This window comes from Eucyclogobius newberryi, unplaced genomic scaffold (genome assembly GCF_026437365.1).
Source record: "Eucyclogobius newberryi isolate DKJ021-1_F unplaced genomic scaffold, fEucNew1.0.hap1 SCAF_10, whole genome shotgun sequence".
Classification (NCBI taxonomy): domain Eukaryota; kingdom Metazoa; phylum Chordata; class Actinopteri; order Gobiiformes; family Gobiidae; genus Eucyclogobius; species Eucyclogobius newberryi.
The window spans coordinates 8,512,392-8,532,923 of NW_027315724.1; the positions used below are offsets into that span (position 1 = coordinate 8,512,392).

Here is a 20,532-nt window from a genome sequence, read left to right on the forward strand (position 1 = left end):
TAGTTGTGCAGAGCGGAGTTTTGCCACCACGGTAAAGCTAACAACAACTAGCATGCTAATAGCACAGTAGTCCTACATCTATAATTAGATGTAGCTGGTGCACACTGGTCTCATTTTGACCAAAGTGCTGCTTTTACTATATGTCTGCACACCAAAACAAATGCTCAACTACATGGACTTGCATTTTGGTACAGTCACTTCAAAGTCACTTAATACTGGCATTTAAATATCTCTAAATATTATAATAATTGCCAAGGACACAACAACAATAGGTGGAATTGAACCAAATCTACAACCTGAGACATTGCCATTCCCACTACTGACTGTAGTAGCCAGACTCTAAAGGCACAATAATAAAAAAGTAAGTATTAAATATAGCCGCAAGCGGCAATGATCGGCCCTCGCCACGCCACCGCCACGGCGCAATAGGAGGGGGCGCTAACGCGCCCCAATTGTCCTTTTATTACGCCTACTGCTGAATCTGTGACGCTGTCACATCTTCTCCCCTTTGTTTTACCATCAAAAAGCAATTTTATTTTGAATTCTTGGCAAAATGTGCGGCTTTGCCGCACAGACACCGTGACTCTTTGAATAAAAATGTGGATAACTTTTGATGGTCCACACCTGAAGATGAGTCTCACCAAATTTCAGGTTAATAGGGCTAAAGCCCTGGGAGGAGTTTGTGAAAGTCTAAAGTGTAAACATGTTCTGGCGTTTTCCCCATTGGAATAACATGGGAGGTTTTGGTCATCGCTACGGCTAAGCCGTAACAATTATGACATAGGTCTCATTGACTGTTTTTATGGGGAGGCCAAAATTGAGTTGTGTGTCAAATTTCATAAAATTTCGCACACTAAACATTTAACCTCCATATTCACCCGCGACCCCGAAAGGGAACAAGCGGTAGAAAATGGATGGATAAAATCTGTAGGGGGCGCTGTGGCGCCAAATTAATTTATTTCACGTCAAGTAGGTTTAAGGCAAAGAGTTTAACAACTGATTCTAATTTGACGGAATTCGGACTTTATCTGCGCAAACGGCAGAAATGTTAAATTTGGGAGATTTCTGAAATTCTAGCTAAAGTTTGCGGCTTCGCCGCTCAGAGACTGTGACAGGTATCAATGTAATTTGAATAACTTTTGATGTCCCACTCCTCAGTACCATTTTCACCAAATTTCAGCTTTTTAGAGCCAACGCCCTGGGAGGAGTTCGTAAAAGTACGACGTTTGGAAAAACTCCCGAGTCATGCTTAGCAATTTTTGAATACCTCTATACAGTAATAATGTTCAATTTTTGCATTACATGCTTATATGCACGGAACATGCAAGAGATGGGGAACGTATTCGTGATCTACTTAGCGCAAATGAGTGCTTTATATGGAGATAATTTAAAGTGCACGTTTAGTGCGCACTTTTGCACGGGCTTCGCCCGTTTACAACGGTAATGTTCCATTTTCCTACTACTAATTAGTATGCACGGGGCGTGCATGAGTGGAGGAGTGCGTTAGTGAGTGTTTGGAAGTGGGCGAGCGCTTCGCGCTCGATTTCGTGCGCACTACGTGCGCACTTTCGCAGCCGTGCTTCGCACAGCCTTACAGGACTAATAGGCCTCTCGCCAGCTTGTGGCGCTCGGGCCTAATTAATATGACAAGGATTCAAATACACAACATTCCTGGTGGTAAGTCGCTCCAGCAACAGCTGCTCTTGGGAAGAATTCTTCCTCTGTGCTGTGGACTTGCAAGTTGTGACTTAGACTTGAGTCGGACTTGAGTCATCATATTCATTTTGGAAATGGATTAAGACTTGAAGCCATGCAACCTTTGTTACCAGGACTTTACTTTAAATAGGATACTTTTACACAAAGTATATATTTTACAAAAAATATAAACTATGAAGTATAAACAATAGGACTTGGACATGTGGGCAATGGACTTTGGACTGAAACTTTAAAACAATGAAGAACACAATCATTCTAAGAGAATATATTTACGATGTGTGCTGTCGAGCACAACATCACACACTGCCAGGGAATTAAACCACCAAATACGAACGGCAGGGAATCAAACCAACACCCCACAGCTGCTCACTTATGACTTTAATTCTTCTTCAACCATTCATTTCCACTAGTTCCCACTAATAATCTGATCTTATTTTTCTGGCGACATCTTCAAATGTGCCAAATATCCTAAGAACGCCTCAACATAGCCACATAACTCCATAACTCCTCTCCAGCCTCCAGCCTGTAAAATCCCCAGGTGTCTCCACGCTGTCAAGACATCTCATTATAAGAGGATTTACATGGAAACGCCATAGCCCTGACACGCACCCGTCCTCTACATTTCACTATGATTTAATATCTAGTCCTGGCGGATTTGCAAACAGAAGAGCCGTATTGATCCGGGGGATGACTGCCACAAGTGTTCTTCTCCTTCTCGCTAAGACAGGAGGCCGGGTGGGCATGGGGCGGCGCCGGGCTTAGGGGGATGAAGAGACAGAAAAATGTAGTGAAATAGGTTTTTGAAGGAAGGAACAGAGGGAGTTGGACAAACAGATCGTCTGTTCTCATCGATCGCGCAGATGGAACTAAAGCCGGTAGGTACGGGTCAGGAGGCAGCGAGAATGGATCGCGCCCGTTGCAAAGCTTGCGGACCTGCTGGAACTAAGATGTGGTGTAACGTATCACTCTTTGGATTTGAGAGGAAAGAGGGTTTTGGACCGTGGAAAAGTTATTTTGGCCATCACATTAAGCACAGATGTTGTTTTATATATATTTTTGGCATAGAATGTAATATGGGTCTAATTTGGGGGCGCTGAGATGGAAATGGATCCAATAATAAAACATCTTTAGGTGCAGACTGGACAATTTTGTTGTTTTACACATGAAAGCTTATATTTTGAGAGAGCAAACCGATCAAAGAACAAATGTCTTACAAAACAAAGAACTGTCAAAAACCGGAAATTATATTGAATTTAGTCTCAATTGAGTCTTCCACAATAAAAAGACATCAACAACCCTTTATACCAGAACTGTCTCCAATCCCTGCCAGCTCTCTATAAACCTTCTGGTATTCCACCGCCGCCGCCATGACCCCACAGCCCCAAAATAAATAACATCCGCTCCGAGCCTCCAAAACAATGGTTTAAGATGCTGTTTTCTCATTTGTGCCGTGTCGGGCGAATGTGAGCGGGCGAGGGACACACCGCCAGAGCCCTGACAGGTCAATTACTCGGCTCTTCTCTCCCTCGCCCCGCGCCGTCCGAAATGGCAGCTGTCAGCGTGCAAATCTGCGCTCATCCTTCAGCTCACATGGCTCCGGATGGGCCCCATGCACGGGACAAGATGAATGGCCCCACCGGGTGAACTTTGCGGCCCCCAGATAGATTAGCAAAAACGTCCGGCGTTCAATTACATCCAGGTGAGCAGCGGTTGTTGTCGCTCACTCCCGCGGCAAGCTAGCAAAGAGGCAATGTCGTTCAAAGTTAATGTTATGAATGATTTAGCAGCTGATTAGCATGCATATTTGTGCTAAACAATGGGCATTTTTCATTAAGGGCCCGGGGAGCGTGTGCTAATAGAGCCATTAGCGGTGTGATGTATGACAGGAGCCAAAGTGACCCAGAGTTCTGAGTGATGGCGGAGACAAACATGCAGGATTAAAGCCTCGCAAAAAACAAATGAGCGATGTAAACGGCTGGATATGTCATTTTCAAACGTGGTATGAACAGGCATTAGTCTAGTGGGGATCAGTATGGAGGTGTTGGCCTTGAGAAAAACATGGCGCTTCTATTTAACAGTGACAAATTAACTGTCAAAATGATTACTATTTGTTAATGTGCAAGGTGCACTATTACTGTACGAGAGAACAATGACTTGAGACCATCAAATCATTTATTACTGTCAACATAAAGCTATTGTCAATAGAGTTACTCACATTGGGGAGTATAATAAAAACTACATTTAGATTTATTGAACATTGACTTGGCAGAAGAAAACATTACATGCTAATCCGGTGCAACCACAACATCAGAAAAAAGATAAAAAAATCACATAAATGTTTAAGAGCTTGAGGTACCATGAGCAGCTCCGTCAGTGTGAGATCATCTGCATACTTCAGGGAAAACTGAAGATGGAAGACTTACATCCAAATACGTATGCATATTACAAAGAGTAAAGGAGACAAAAGACCCTCTGGGGGACACCTTCTGGAATGTCAAATGGCAAATAAACATAAAACATAAGTAGATATTACTCAAGTAGAAGCAAAAGTATGATGTGTCAGTAGATAAATGTAGCTGAGAACTAAATACAGGTAAACTATATATTCTTGCTGTCTTTTTTGCTTGCTCTCATAGTCTTACTTGCTTTGGACAGTCAAACAAAGCCTACAAATCTAAAATTGTTTTATAAGAAATGGTGGCCATGATATAAAGTCTGGCACAGTAACTATTTAACAGGCCTACAGAGATGGAAAGGGGTGGAGCTGCCATCAAGGTACCATTTGTACCTTTAGTGTGAAATCAGGCATTATGAGAAAAGACTTCTCTCGTGTGGCTGGAGCTCGTCCTGAAGCATTAGGTGCTCTGGGAGCTCAGCTGTAATCTAAAGGTGAGGTTTTAATCACTCCAGTCCAGACTATAACTCTCTGTGTCCTGCCCCGATCTCCCCTGGTCCCTGAGGGTCCTGGGGCTGTGTGTGTGACCGGATCCGCCGCTGCAGCAGAACCACACTCGACTTGTCTCCGTGCAGAGCAGGGGCCGGCGATGAGCACAGTGTTTCCTCATCATTAGTTTATTCAAAGTTGTATTTTCCTTTCCTGTATGTTTGAACAGTTCTGTATTGTCCTGCAACTGAGGCTCGAGGTATCATAAAATTACTGTTTGCACCTATCCCCTATCCCTGCTCACATCCCTGTCCTCAGTGTGATTATTTAAAACCTTAAGACTCACATGCAGAGTTTTAAAATGTCATGTAGTCACTTTTCAGAAATAAAATCACTATGAAGAGGCAGGGTTTATTAGTTCTCTGGTGAATGGACCCGTTTCTATTATTAAGTTGTTTTAGATAAATATTGTGGTTTGCAATGAACAAAATCTAAAATGATGATCTATTTATGTTACTGTTATATCTGTTAGGACTTTGAATGTTCTTTTGTGTGTGGGTAGGTCTTCCTTTTCACTAGAATTGAAGTGTTGGAAATGTATTTACAAGTTTTGTTCTTCAGGATTGGTCTTGTCATATGAGAGCGAGTGTCTTGGCTTGTCTGGACACTCCTCTCCTCTGGCTCTGGGGAACAGCCTATTCTGAGTAACAATGTTCTGTCACACTGTCCATGTGCCTGAACCCACGCACTGCTCTCTCCACTCCACTGTCCAGTCTGTCTACGCTACATTTGTACAAACCATGCAAAAGCTTAAGAGTATATTTTGGGGGACTTTCTTTAACCAACTGAGCACCTTGAAGTGTGACAAGCAAGTTCATGTCACGGTAATACCATTTTAAATCTTTTAAGTCACACTATTCTTCGGGAGCAGCCATACTTTCCTGATTTGGTCCTGGTTTGAGACCAGTTAAAGGCATTGTACATCATTTTTATCATCTTAAAAATGTGAAAAACAGAACTCTTTACAGCTTAAATTGATTTCACTTACCTAATACATTCCGAACATCCTAATTATTCACAACCCATGACTTTATAAGCGCTTTTCACAACTTTCAAAGGCTAGAGGGAGTTTTGCTAACAACAATTAGCATGCTAGTAGCACATTTACTGATTTTTGGAGAATAAAACAATATATTTAGATGCAGACAGCACACAGCGGTCTGATTTCACCCTTTTACAATAAACCCGCAAAATGGATTTGGCTAAACTACATGGACAAAAAAATAGGTACGGATTTAAAGCAGAACTAAGCAACATTTTAACCTCTTAGTCCCTGTGATGGTTAAATATGTATTTTTGGGGCGTTTGAAGTGTCCGTTATCTCCCATTCTGTCTCTGGGCATTGACCCGAAGACAACTCACCTGAGAAAACCTGGCCCTTTTTTATATTTGACAATGTGAAATGTTTTGGTATGGGATTATACTGTCTTATTATGATAAAAAAAGAAAGAAAAAAAGTGATGAAACAAAAAGCTTTTGAGACTATTGTAGTTTTTTCACACGAGAGCTGAAGAATAAGTTTGTATAATCCATGTTTTGTCCCCATTTGGATGTGTATGTATGTATGTGTATTCATGTACACATGTGTGTGTGTGTGTGTGTGTGTGTGTGTGTGTGGCTGTGTGTGTGTGTGTGTGTGTGTGTGTTATTGCAATACTTAATAACAAAAAGTAAAGAAATAAAATGTGTCGTGGCTCAACCAGGAGTAGAACCATAACCCTCCGCAGCCTCTCAATCTCTTCCTCTTCACCACAATGCCACCATTACACATCTATCATTCCCCTCCTTCATCACATCACTTTCCGCATTTCTACCCACGCAAAATGTGCATATTTTCTAAAGTCGCATCAGAAAAGTGGAATTGGATGTAAATTGCTGTACATCTCATCGGTTCTGGTTAGTGTTTCCAGCAGACATTCTGACTGACTGTCTCCATCCTGTGTGTACTCCTGTCCGGACTGGTCTTCTTCACACATCCACTCACACATTCTCAGCCTTATAGCAGCTCTGCAGTGTGAGACTGGACACTGGGCCACTGGGCAGGCCTGAGGTGGACTTGTCTCTCTCACATGCAGCTACACTATATCCACTGTCGTTGTGCGATATGAGCATGAGGGAAATGTTTAGTAACATACACTGTGTCCAAAAGGGGACCATCTTTAGCTTTGAATACAGCACACATTCGCTGTGGTATATTATATCTTATATATATATATATATTTTAATGACCACAGGATTTGTCTTTCCACCTGGTTGTTTCAGAAATTAGAAGACACTCACTGCATCAGTTGGGTTTAAATACTGTGTTGCAGCTTAGTTGAAACCAAATTTTGTTTTGTTACTTTTTGTGGGAAAGTAACAAAGCACAAAGCATTTTAGGTAACTGTACTTATTTTTTGTCAAAAGCCATCAATTTAACGCTTAAACATTCCTCAAAATACATGTGAAATACTTTTACTTTTTGCCTTTAAAGTACATATTTAAACCAATACTTCAAAATGTTTACTTATGTAGATTTTCTAAAGTGCTGCTTTTACTTTTATTTTAGTCTCTTTTTTTCACTCTTTATCTGTACTTCTTCCACCACTGATCACAAAAGTATATATATTGAAATATTGGCAGACGGAAGAATCAATATTGCAACAAATTAAATATATTCCAATAAAGCCAAGGTCCTCCTCCTCTGACAGAAATGTACTGTATTTACAATCAAATGTTTTGACTGGCTGATGGTTTTTTGTTAAGTCTTATTCAGCCTTGATTTTGTTTCTTTTGTTTATTTTATAAACACAGTTTGACAAATAAATTGTAATAATAATTTGAAATGAACATTTTAATATGACTGATATTATTGTGTCAAAGAATATCTCCATTTCAGTGCAGCTAACATGAAGAAATAACACTTTTATATCTTCATTCTTTGGATTTTGAGAGTAATGAATCATGGCACCGAAGGCTTTTTAAGGAATTTTCAGAGGACCACAATTCTGTTAGCCTCTTCAAAAGATCACAATAAATATTGTACCATGAGAAAGTTTTTGTAGTAGAGGTTGACCCTTACCCTCCTCTGTGGTCCGGGCCGTCCTGGATTCACTGTCCATGCCCTGGAACTCGTTGAAGTACGGACGGACCTTGATCTCGTACACGATGCCCTTTTTTAGCCCTGTCAGAACCACGCTGCGCTCCGAGGGGACTTTTACATCCAGGATCTGCCAGGGCCCAGGAGCTGAGGGTCCGGAGCCCTGCCGGTACACCACTCGGTAGCCCTGGATGAACTGAGACTGCCTGTCCACCTGGAGGAAACATGGAAGATGGATTTAGTGTGGTCCAGCTTGTTTATATTTACAGACGATCATATTGGGTAAAGCAATTTTGGAAAGCTTTCGATTTGCAATTTATCTGCCATGCGTTTGCAATTTTGATTAGATTTACGTTTAGTTTATTTTAAACAGTTTGCAAATTAATTTTGTTTCTTTTTAGGAGGAATCAGGTATTTTTGTTCACAATTGTCAGTCAAGCTCGGTGCCCCCAAACCCCACCTTGCACTCAAGCACCACATGTCTCTTTCCGGCCCTGCTCGGAGCCCAGTGTGTGGTGTGCCGATTACGCATGTCTAGCGTTTCTGCTCCAATACAGTGTTACCCCGACCGTCTCTTCAGAGAGGCTGCAGAGAGCTTAATGTCCGTTTTATCGCCAGCTACGACACACTTAGGTCAATGAGGAGGCTGCATTAGCTCAGAACCACCCCGGAGCCAAGCTACACTTCAGCACTAAACCACTCCAGTAATGGTTTCTTTAAGGGCACCAAGATGTCCCCAATGCATTATCAATATTAAGTCTTGACATCCAAAAGTAGCCTGTATGTCAGGCTGCAAAAATGACATGGAGAGCTAAAAATATACCAGTCTTATCTGTAAAAGCTTACATGGGCTGCTCCACCATCTCTAAACGTTTACATTAAATACAGAAGTACTGCATTACAAACCACCTGAGCCACGAGTAGACGTGAGTGTGAAATTACTGTGTTAAAAACTATCTTTGGTCAAATAGTTTATCTTACATTGAGTACAGTGGCACAGTCAATTTCTGTGAGAGAGACTTCCACCTTTACAACATTCAAAAGTCGTTTAAAGGAGTGGCTGTGAGTACAATTCAAAAGAACCCAATTCAGCACTTTGAAGTAAAGCACTTCAAGGTATGTGCTATATATTTAGCACTTTGGGGTATGTGCTACTTATATAGCACTTTAGGGTATTTCTTCTGTATTGCTTAACATCCTCTCAGCTGAATATTGCTCTGATCTGGAGACAGATTTTCCGTATTCTCAATACACTTTATTTTCCCTGTAGGACAGAAAAACTGCCCCAGTTTTTTTTTTTACAACAATGTTTACAACAGATATGCAATCTATGTGCTCGCTGCCTCCCCAAAACATTTTGTTGGTTTGGTTTATTATTCTCTAAAAAGAAAATTCAATCAGTGTTAGAAAGTTTAATGTACGTGTTCTGTGGACTGTATTTTTGAAAAATCGTGACACTGACTTAGCAGAGGAGAAACTAACTCTGTGGATCGTGACACGAGAACGAAAACCAATAATGCAGTAAGTGCCATGGTTTAATAATGACAGTGCTACATGTGGCTATTGTTCAGGAACAGGGCAGGACCACAGGGCAAGACCACAGGGCAGACTCTGTGGTGCTTTTGTACCTGTTGCAGCTCTCAAAGCTCCAGATACTTGGTATATGTTGGGCTCATTTGGGACCATGGAAAAAATACAGTTGTCCGAGCATGCATGCGTGTAAGTGTGTTTGTGTGTGTGCGTTTGGCCACAAAATGTGTGATGTATATAGAGGTCAGAGCACAAATTCTGTGGGCGAATTCTAGGGCGAAGGACCAGTGGACTTACAGAAATCACTCCAGACTCAGCTTTATTTTTCAAGTAGTTAGCAGCTGGCTAATGCTAATGCTAGTTTACATATTATTGCGTAGCTATGCTAATAAACGTTAACCTACTTACAGACAGTTTTAACGAGGGTAATTTCCAACTGTCCGGGTGTTATATTTTAGGATCAGACACAAAGTTTGTGCTCTTGAAAGCTTTGAGGGCTTGCCCGGTGCAGAGGGCTTGTGGATAAGGACGCTTGGATGTAAATGCCCATTAAAGTTTATTTTTGTCAAACTTTTACTTACATTATCATAATAAAACTAGTGTTAAACCACACTTCATCCATATTTATGGTGGTTCAGTGTAAACGTAAAGCGTGGACAGAGACAGGCGCATACTTCAGGCTAATGGGTCGTTAACGGAGCTTTCAGAGCAGCATTAAGCTTGTGTTTTTTCTCCCACACAGTCGAGCCAGAGTAAATCAGGAGGATGGATGCCCTGTCCAGGCCCAGAATTTAAAACCTCTCACCCCTTCAACCTCCTCCTGTATACTAAAGGCCCCCGATTCATCCCAGTTAGTGCTGATTGGACGTTACATTCATAAATACATTCATTACTTAGGTTGCCGGGTTAATAAACATGTCAGATCGGAAACGTCGTTGTGTACAGTAATATATGCCACTCATGGGATTTATGTGAAAATGCATGGATGAAAATAAATGCATAATTTTGTTATTGGAAAATCGGGATTATGCATGTTCACAATGAATATTGATACAGTGATAATAATTAGCATACTGCTTGTGTTGCATTATGAAAATATGGTGCCCACAATAAATAACAGCTGAGAATCATGATTAGCAATTGGAAAATGTGAAAAATTATTACAAATGCATTGTATTATTTAATTGGGGAAAAGAAATATATGAAATGTAGTTTGCTACTGTGGAAGTCATACTTTATTTTGTGTTTTACTTATTATTGTATGTATTTATTTACTTATTTATTTACTTACTTATTACACCTGATTACAGACTTATATAAAATATGAACAGCTAATCAACTACGATAAATCTTGTGACCATAAATACCAATCAATTTTAGTTTAGATGAACTATACTGCAGTATTTTCAAGTTTTGGATATACTCTTGTGTGAGGACCGTTTGCTGCACTGGACTCGCACTAAATTCCCTGATATAAACAGGAAGTGGAGGAGGAGGTGATGAAGATGTCTGACAGCTCCTCCCTGCTCCCTCAGGTTCTCCGAGTTTCTCTGAGCTTGCTCGAGCTTCAAAAAGGAGACGAAACACTTTGAGCTCTCACTTCACACTGACAACAGGAGGCACGTCGCACAAAGCAGTAAAGCAAAGGAGAGCGTTTTCCTGCAACTCCAAAATACGCCCGAACTACGTTATTTCACTAATCCTGTTTGTTGAGCTACTGGAGGGCATCAGGCACACAATCTGCGTGTTCTCGTTGAAACAGGAAGTCCAGGGCTGCACCCGAATGTCCGTCCTTGTCCCTAATCCCACAGTCACTACATAGTCCATCACTATTTATCAGCTTTCTACTTTCTCCTTACATGTTTCTGTCATCTGGGTAAAAAAAAAAAAAAAGTCAGGAAAACTCATAAATACTCACAAGTTTGAATCAAGATGGACCTTACATTAAATATTGAAACCGACTGGATTATTCAGATTTTTGCATAAGATGAGAAACTTTTGCTCTTTTAACGAATAAAGCTAAGGCAAGTTGTTAACGTTAGCAACTTTACAGTGTAACAGTTTATTATTCATAATCGCCGGTCAACAGTGCTTTGTTAAAACGTCTCGTCTCCTCTCTTGCAATGCATTGTGGTCTACACTGGCGGGCCTAGTGACCATTGCTGAACACTACTCCTAATAGGTGCATTTGGGAATTTTTTAGTGCAATACTTGTCACCCACTGGACATTCGGACAGCACTAGAGATAGCACGATCCCTGAGGAGTGGAAGAGTGCAGACGTGAGGATGGAGCCCTGATGTTTTCTTCTTCTTGTGTATTAGAAACTACTGTACTGTAGGATGTACACCATCACATTTAAATGCATTTTATGTATTAAACTCTGGGTGGTTAAGGCATTTAATAAATGACTATGGTAGTTACACATTAAACACGTGCTCGATAAAACGCTTGAGTTGGTCCTGGGATGTAGTAAAACCCAGACCCATTAGCATGCGTTACACTCAGAGATACTTACAGTCCACGTGGCCTGGATAGAGGTGGGGCTGAGCACCACAGGGTTGTGGAGCTTCACCAGGACCTCGCCCAGCTCCTTCTGCACATGTCTGTGGTCCACACCCTGAGTCGGAGGACTGATATCTGCAACACAAACATGCACGACACACAATGAAAAATGTGTTCTCTGCATCAACCCTGTCCCATGCAGTGATAAGTAACCCTTCTGCCTCGGTGCTTCAAATATACATGACAACATCCCTTAATCTTCAGAACAAAATATACCTTCTTCAGATTAACACAGCTCATTGATTTTTCCAGAAATCCATGGTGTTTCTCAGTCCTGTTTTATGTAAATGTACAGTATATGTATATGTTTTACAATTAAAATAGGCTTATTGAAGCCTCTCAGCGCGCTACAGTATTCACTCCGTACTGTCTAGCCGAAGGACAAAATGACACAACTTGGTCCTTGGGGAACGTAACCTCAGACTTTGAGTTGGTGGATGAGTGCTCTTACCACTGCCCTCAGAGGCAACTGTTGTTGTGATTTTGGGCCTTACAAAAATAAATTGATTTGATTTGATTTGATTTGACCACTGAGCCACTGCCAAACCTTTTTGAATGGTCAAGCACAGATCACATGACACTGTTTAGTATATACAATATGTGATAAAGGCTTGGATTTCTCTCTGGTTGAAAAAACGGTTTGGAGTGTAGATGTTGTTCTCACCTTGCGTCCTGACGGGCTCGGACATGGGGCTGGGGTCACTCAAACCCTGGCTGCTGACCGCTCGCACCATGAACAGGTAGATGGTGTTTGGACGCAGCCCCTTCACGGTGAACTGAGGGCTCTTCACGTGGTCTGCGACTGTCTGCCAGCTGTTACTCACCGACTGACTGCAACACAGAGCACACCATAGCAACCCGTCAAAGAGCTGGATCATTTGTCTCTTATTCTGCTCGTTTGGATAATGATGTGACTGAGTCCTGAGTAACTTGTGAAGAAGCTGAGGAAAGAAAGCACCTGGCACAGAGTGATGGAAATTATGTGCACCTTTTTACTACTCAATGGTAATTTGGTCATATTTTTGTGGCTGAAGTGTCATTGACACTTCCTAACCAAAATGTGTGCTGAGATTTACAAAAAGTTACAATAGTCTTTAGTTAGTTTTAGTTTAATTATGTGTCTAAACAGTTTCCAGGTGACTACAACTGAATGTTTGTTCTACAGTTGATCTCAATGACACTCAATGACAAATGAGGGATTATACAGACTTACGGTATAAACCAAAGACAACTATTTATTTGTTATTTTAAGAGTCAAATATTATTTTTTACAACAACGTATTATAACAAAATAAATCACTATATTAGTAGACATTGATTTTTAAAGGATCACGTTATTTGTAGACTTGACATGAAACATGAAATACAATATATTTTGGTAGTTTTTGAGAATACAGATACTTTTTTTTTATCAGAGGACTACATTGTGGTATTTGATCAGAAGATTTAAGCTTCGAAATTCAATGAATCTGTGCAAAAATAAAAATTAAAAAACAGATACAAAGATTTTACAGTGATATAATGGTATAAATACAGCAAATAACAAACAAAACACTTTACTAATCATATGTCATGTTTTCACACTATAATATAATGTAACTAAAAAAGTATCCACACTGTATTAGTGTATTTGTATTTTAGTATTAACAATACAGTACTCTGATTAGACCAAGGTACGAAATATGTTACAAAATACATTGTAATGCATGTATTCAGTATTGTGTAACTAAACACATTTTCAAAGTAGGTATTCTTCCCAGCACTGACCATAGGATTATTTAATTCATATTTGAGAGTAGTACCTGAAAGCCTCAATAACATAAGAGGAGATGGGTGCAGCCGTGGAGGTCCCGGTCTGCCAGGACAGGGACACACTGTTCTTGGTGACATCTGTGACCTGAGGTTTGGACGGTGGTCCGGGCAGCTCCGGCTCCTCCTGGCTCTTCACCAGCACCACCCCGCCGGACTCTGAGGGGAGCAGAGGCCGGGAGAGATGAGTGACATTTAGGGCTGTGTTCACTCTAGCCCTGTTTAGTCCTGCATGTAGACTGGGTTTGGTCCAGTTCTAGTCCCACTTTAGTCCAAATTTATTTTAGTTGAAAATTCACGTTTGAAAGCATAATTGTAGCTGCTACTGAAATGTCTTGAAAAAAAAACATTTTAAATTCCTGAAAAAAAATAAAATACTTGAAGCTGTCTTAGTTTTTATTTTATAAGGTTTTTATTTTATATTCTTAGAAATATTCTTACCTTTGACTTCCAGAAAGGCACTCCACGACGTCTCCCCGCTGGAGCTGGTGGCCACACAGGTGTAGATGCCCGAGTCGGACAGCTGAGCAAGGACACACAGAAAGATCTTTGTGAAAATATGCATTAAAATGAGCATTTCCCCTATTTTTCTTATAAACATTAACAAATCAGGCTTAAAATGGGATCAACAAATTCTTCTGTACAATCAGTCCAAATCTTGTTAAGTCCAACATTGTAAAGTTTGGTGTGTGTGTGTAGGAGCTGCTTTAAGGGCTGATCTTTATGTTTATGTGGGAGAAAAATGCATTTGGAGTAAATATAAGGATGAAATGGATTCAATAAAATAATAAAACATATTTAGGTGCAGATTGGAGAATTTTGTTGTTTCTAGGTGAAAGTGTTTATGTTGAGACTGACTTAAAAAAAAAAAACATTTGTCTGTAATTTCTCGCCTTACATTCCGTAATTGAGCCCTTTTCATCTTCAGGTTGATGCAGCGCTGATGTCCCGTCACCATGGGGGGTTCAGGGGGGGATTCAAAGTGCTGACGCTAATTCCATCATCGCTTCCATTGAGAAGTCAGCACTCGACCGCCCTCCCCCCTCCCCCGTCCCATCAGAGAGCAGCACAAAGCGGGGCTAATTCATTTAAGGTGCATGGGCAGCGGTGCGCACTCTGGCTCGCTGACAGCTGGTGGCAGCAGTGGCTGGAGGGACTACTTTTTCTCATCTCCTTATTGAATGATGTCAGCGGATCGGTCATGTTGTCAGAGGTAATAGGTAAAAAGGAATATTCAACTTCTTTTGAATACTTGTTTGTGGAGCATTTTTCACAGGCATTGATTGACATTGACAGGATTGATCATTAGTATCATTATTTTTAGTTTACTTTAGTTTTAATATAAATCTTATCGTATCTTATCATCTTCACTCGAATTACATTGTTGGCCAAAGGCAATCATTGAACTCCATTGACAAAAAATCAAAAATCTTGGTTAAAAGTTGTAGAAATATCTTGAATATTTATATATATATATATATATATATATATATATATATATATATATATATATATATATATATATATATATATATATATATATATATATATATATACATACATACATACACACACACACACACACACACACACACACACACACTAAACCAGAGAGAAACAAAAAAAAAAAGAACAAATACAAATTCTGTATTCCCTCTGTAACTTATCATTAATTTTCATTTCTAAGAAAGCTATTAGCCAAATCAGTAGCGACATGTTAGGTTTGTCTCTTTTCCACCCCAGTCTTTTCATCAGTATTATTGAATCATGTCAGCGGTCGGCCATATCGTCAGGAGTAACAGATATTCCTTCGGGAGTTTGGCAGAGAGCGGGGACAGGCAGATGAGCGAAGACTAAATCTAATCAGCTCTAAATGTCCACATGTGTCTTTGAGCGCAGCTGAGCGCCGCTGATGTGACGCTAACTCAAACTGTAAAACAATTTCAAAATCAATAACAGCTATTCATCTTCTATCATCTGCTTTTGGTCACAGGCTTCCAATAAGCAAAGAGCACCAACATGCTTTAATAGGGTTTCAATAGCCTAAATAATGCTAAGCTAACATTTTGAGCTTTTGATCATGTTACAATCTTGTTTTCTTTATCCCGCCCTGCCCACTATTACTTCTGACTGCTACCAACCCGCACGCACTTCTGTTGTTTTGGCATTTTTAGTAAAGCAAGATTTCCATTTATTTAAATGGGAACCTAGATAAAAGTCTTGGGCAGTTTGAAACTGTATAGAAGTTATTTTCTGTAGAGATTGGCAGATTGGTAAATCATATAGGCGCAAAGACGGACACAATCAAAGCTGCTGTCCCTGGCAACTTCCAGAATGAGGTGAATACTAAAAACATTCCTGATTCCTGATGATTTTATTATGTTTTTTTCAAGTGGTTTCAGCAATAATATGTTGCTCTGCTCCAGGACAAGCTCTCCCAGCTCAACGTGCCGGACTGCATCTGCAGGTGGATCACTGACTTCCTGACGGATCATAGGCAGTGCAGGGGAAGAATGTCTTAGACACTTGGACTATCAGCACAGGAGTTCCACAGGGCTGTGTACTTTCTCTCCTGCTCTTCTCCTTGTACTCAAACTGCTGCACCTCCAGCCACGACTCAGCAAAACTAATCAAGTTCGTGGACGACACCACCCTCATCGGGCTCATGTCGGATGGGGATGAGTCTGTCTACAGGAGGGAGGTGGACCGGCTGGTGTCCGGGTGCAGTGGTAAAAACCTGGTGTTCAATGCCCAGAAGACAGTGGAGATGATCGTGGACTTTAGAAGTGTCACAGCCCCCCAGCCCCCCCTCACTATCACAGACTCCCCCATCACCACCGTAGACAGCACCACCATCACCCAGGACCTCAAGTGGGAGCCCACCATCAGCTCCCTCATCAAAAAGGCCCAGCAGAGGATGCACTTCCTGCGGCAGCTGAGGAAAGCCAAGCTGCCAGCGCAGATGATGGTGCAGTTCTACATGGTTCATCATTGAGCCCATCCTCACCTCCTCCATCACCGTGTGTTGGGCTGGAGCCACAGCTAGGGACAAACAGAGACTACAGCACATTGTGCGCTCTGCTGAGGAGGTGGTCGGCTGCAGACTTCCATCCCTGCAGGACCTGTATGTCTCCAGGACTCTGGGATGAGCAGGTTGGATCACAGCTTCACACTCTGGACACGGACTATTTGAGCCACTCCAAATTGCTACTATTATTATTTATTGTTGTGTGTTGCACCTTAATGCCAAAGCAAGTTCCTAATTTGTGAATTCTGTTCACTGACGATGGCAATAAACTCCTTTCTGATTCTGATTCTGACGAAGAAGTGCTTAAAAGGGCCAAAATGCAACACAAAGAATACTTAAAAACAAAAATTAGACAGGATGTACAGGACTGGGGGTTGAAAAGTCTTTGGTCTTCAATTAGTCCTGGTTAAATCCTAAAAAATCATTGATCCTTAAGGTGCTACTTCCTGTGTAAAGTTTACGATACATTATAATATATTCAAATTAAAGTCAAAATAAGTGGTACCTTGATGTTCTTGAGCTGCAGACTTCCCAGATCCTGCAGGGACATGCGGGGGTCTTTACCCAGTAGACTGACCCCGTCCTTGAGCCAGCTGATGGAGGGGATGGGGTCTCCTGAGGCCTGGCACCTTAGCAGGGCCACGCTGTCCCGGGGCAGGCTCTGATTGGACGGGCCCTGGCGGATCACGGGCGGCGGTCTGTCTGTTAGCACTGGGGACACAAAGGGAATGTAGTTAATTACACAGACGTTTTATGTTATGGTTGAAAGAGTGTATTTCTGAATCTATGGTTCTCAGTGTGTTTAATTTAGTTTAAAGATTTGTATGTTATGCTTTTGTCCTTCACTGGGTGACGCCTCCAGGCATGTCCCACTGGGAAGAGACCCCGAGGAAGATCCAGGACATACTGGAGGGACTCTCAGCTGGCCTGGGGACATCACAAGATCTCCCGGAGGAGCTGGAGGAAGTGGCTGGGGTGGGGAAAGTCTGGGAGTCCCTGCTTAGTCTGCTGCCCCGTGACCCAGGCCTGGATAAGCTGAATGGGTGTTACGGTCAAATTCTTTTTTTCCTCCAGTCTCTTCAAATGCAGAATTTTGAAAGGCATTTTGATGACAGAGCCTTTTAAATGGTCTATTCACAAAATAAAATATTCTGGGTGGTAATAGGCGTGAAAGATTTAGGTACACATACTGTACACTGCATAGGGAATTTTAGGTCGACATTATACAACTGGTTTGGCTCAAAATGTCACCTAAAGAGGAAAACACAACTGCTCAAATACAGAAAAGTGCAAATGCCACAAAAGTCACCTCTGCTGCTGGTCCACTTTGCCCATAATAAGACAGTGATTCCAAACCACACTGAGTCAATGTGGGCCATGGAGACTCATAATAAAACTGCTGTTCCGTTACAGGAAACATTTATGAACCTTCAATGAAACTTCAAATACATACAATACACTGCGTCCAACTCGCTCCTAATGTATGATGTCAGTTTGACCTGGTTCACTTAAAACATGTGAATAAATAGAAGAAAAAAAGGATCCACACGTTTTTTTTTTTACTTTTGGAATGATGATAATATGGAGCTTTGAAAAATTTAAATCCATCCTCACGTTTTTTGTCTAAATTTCATATTGATAAAATTCACATGCTTTAAAATATGGATTATTCTTGTCTTGTCCTCAACTGTTATTGTCTCATTATCTGATAACAAATCCAGCCTACAAAGCCTGAAAGTGGCCTAAATAAGACTAGAAAAGCCCAGATGGACCTGTGCCAGTGAACTATGTGTCTCCTCAATAGTGAATACATGGCTAGCTAGCTGTTATAAGAAAACTAATGTATAAATGTATGTGTCGTCTGAACAATTGAGAAAATATTGTGATTTTTATATTGAATAAAGTGCCATCCGCTTCTATTCTCAGCTGTGGAAACACTATTATAGTTGTCTCCTGAGAGGTTAGGGGCCTCTTATTGTAGTTTTTTATATTGTTTGTTTGTTTGTCTGTTTGTTTGTGTGTGTGTTTTTGCAATGGACCACCAGTCCGCAATAAAGGTATCTATTTATACATTTTCTGAAATGTTCAAACTACTGTCTGTCTCTCCTATTCAAAACAGTCCTGTAACATTGATTGCAAATAGGGAGAGCTTCTTTTATTTGTTTAGCTGCTTATATTTCAGTCTCACTTTAAAATAATTGCACCTAAAGCCTTAATAAAGCATGAAAAAAGACTCAAGTGAAAATGAACAAATAGTTTATCAATCATGATTCAGGCTTAGTAACTACTTCATTAAGGTTTAGGGTATTATTAATCCTGAATCATAATTAATGCACCTTTCAGTCCATTATACATGGCCTAACACCAAAGTACATCTCTGACATGTTAATGATACATAAACCATTTCAGACTCTGGGGACCTCAGGAACCGGCCTCCTGCCGGTGCCTAGTCAGGACTAAACATGGACCAGCCTCCTACAGGTGCCCTTTCAGGACTAAAAATGGACCAACTTTCTGCTCGTGCCAGAGTCAGGACTAAGCATGGACCGGCCTCTTGCTGGTGCCAAAGTCAGGGCTAAACATGGACCGGCCTCCAGCTGGTTCCTAGAGTCAGGACTAAACATGGATCAGCCTCCTGCTGGTGCCAGAGTCAGGACTAAACATGGACTGGCCTCCTACTGGTGCCCAGAGTCAGGGATAAACATGGATCAGCCTCCTGCTGGTTCCAGAGTCAGGACTAAACACGGACCAGCCTTCTGCTGGTGCCAGAGTCAGGACTAAACATGGACTGGCCTCCTACTGGTGCCCAGAGTCAGTACTAAACACGGACCAGCCTTCTGCTGGTGCCAGAGTCAGGACTAAACATGAACTGGCCTCCTACTGGTGCCAGAGTCAGGACTAGGTCTTCCAGAAGATGTGAGACAGGCCTCTACTCTGACAATGATTGATGTGACTGAAAGGATTCCAATTGTACTGTTCTCTTTCTTGTCTTTATCTGGTTTGTGATTTTTTGTGTGAATCAGTTTGAATTTCCTTTTGCTTGAATTGCCATGCCTTGCCTATTTAATTAAATCTTTGACCGTACTTTATAAAGGTGTAGTTTTTATTAAGCTAAAAAAGGTGAACTGTGAACCAACCAAAAGGGTAAATCTAATTACAATCCTTCTTCTTGTTAGAAATTGAATCTGCAGTTCCCCCTTTACTGACTGAAAGGCTGTTTCTGTGTGAATTGTGGCTGAAGGAGAGAGCACATGTGAGGCTGAGGTGAGACGGCGTGCTAGCTGCTAATTAGCCCCTCAAGCTGCAGCTTCATTAATCTATGAAGTCTAATTAAAACACCTGGAGATACGGAGCAACCCTGCCATCCGCGTGTCATATGTGTGTGTGGATGTCACCTCTGATACACACCTCCAGGCTCACCATTAGAATACACTGATTTGTGACTGAAACTACAATGGCTGCTTTCTAGTATAAACTATGACTTCAGTATAACTTCATGTTTACAAAATAAAAAGCAAAGCTAAATAAAAAAATTCCAAAAATCACTGCATTTCCACCTTGCAAAATGCACATTTGGTCTAAATTTGGATAAGTAAAGTGAATCACAAAGGAATTCAATTAATCAAAATGCGCATTTAAAGTGCCTATGACAGGTTTTTATGATTTTCAAATTTTGACTTTATTTGGTGTATTTATACCTGGTTCTAGTCTGATGTCATCAATTACAAACAGGAAGTGAAATTGTAAACCGTTGTGGAGAACAAGTGTGTAATATACATGTATGTTTGCCAAAAATCTGGTTATATGTATGATAGTCGTTGTTATTAGCAATTATAGCTAAAAAGCTTTGGTGCTAATGTTAA

General features: G+C 41.0%; 1 protein-coding gene across 5 annotated transcripts in view; it reads right to left on the reverse strand.

The window, feature by feature from the left end:
• Window positions 1–20,532, reverse strand: part of robo2 (roundabout, axon guidance receptor, homolog 2 (Drosophila)) — a 614,701-nt gene that overhangs the window by 59,033 nt on the left and 535,136 nt on the right. For all 5 annotated transcript variants that reach the window (XM_072460480.1, XM_072460471.1, XM_072460462.1 and 2 more), the window contains exons 9-14: window positions 17,175–17,380; window positions 14,083–14,164; window positions 13,635–13,800; window positions 12,497–12,663; window positions 11,786–11,907; window positions 7,722–7,953 (exon numbers count right to left, since the gene is read on the reverse strand). In XM_072460480.1, the coding sequence (XP_072316581.1) occupies window positions 7,722–7,953; window positions 11,786–11,907; window positions 12,497–12,663; window positions 13,635–13,800; window positions 14,083–14,164; window positions 17,175–17,380 (975 nt within the window). The remainder of the gene's footprint in view (window positions 1–7,721; window positions 7,954–11,785; window positions 11,908–12,496; window positions 12,664–13,634; window positions 13,801–14,082; window positions 14,165–17,174; window positions 17,381–20,532) is intronic.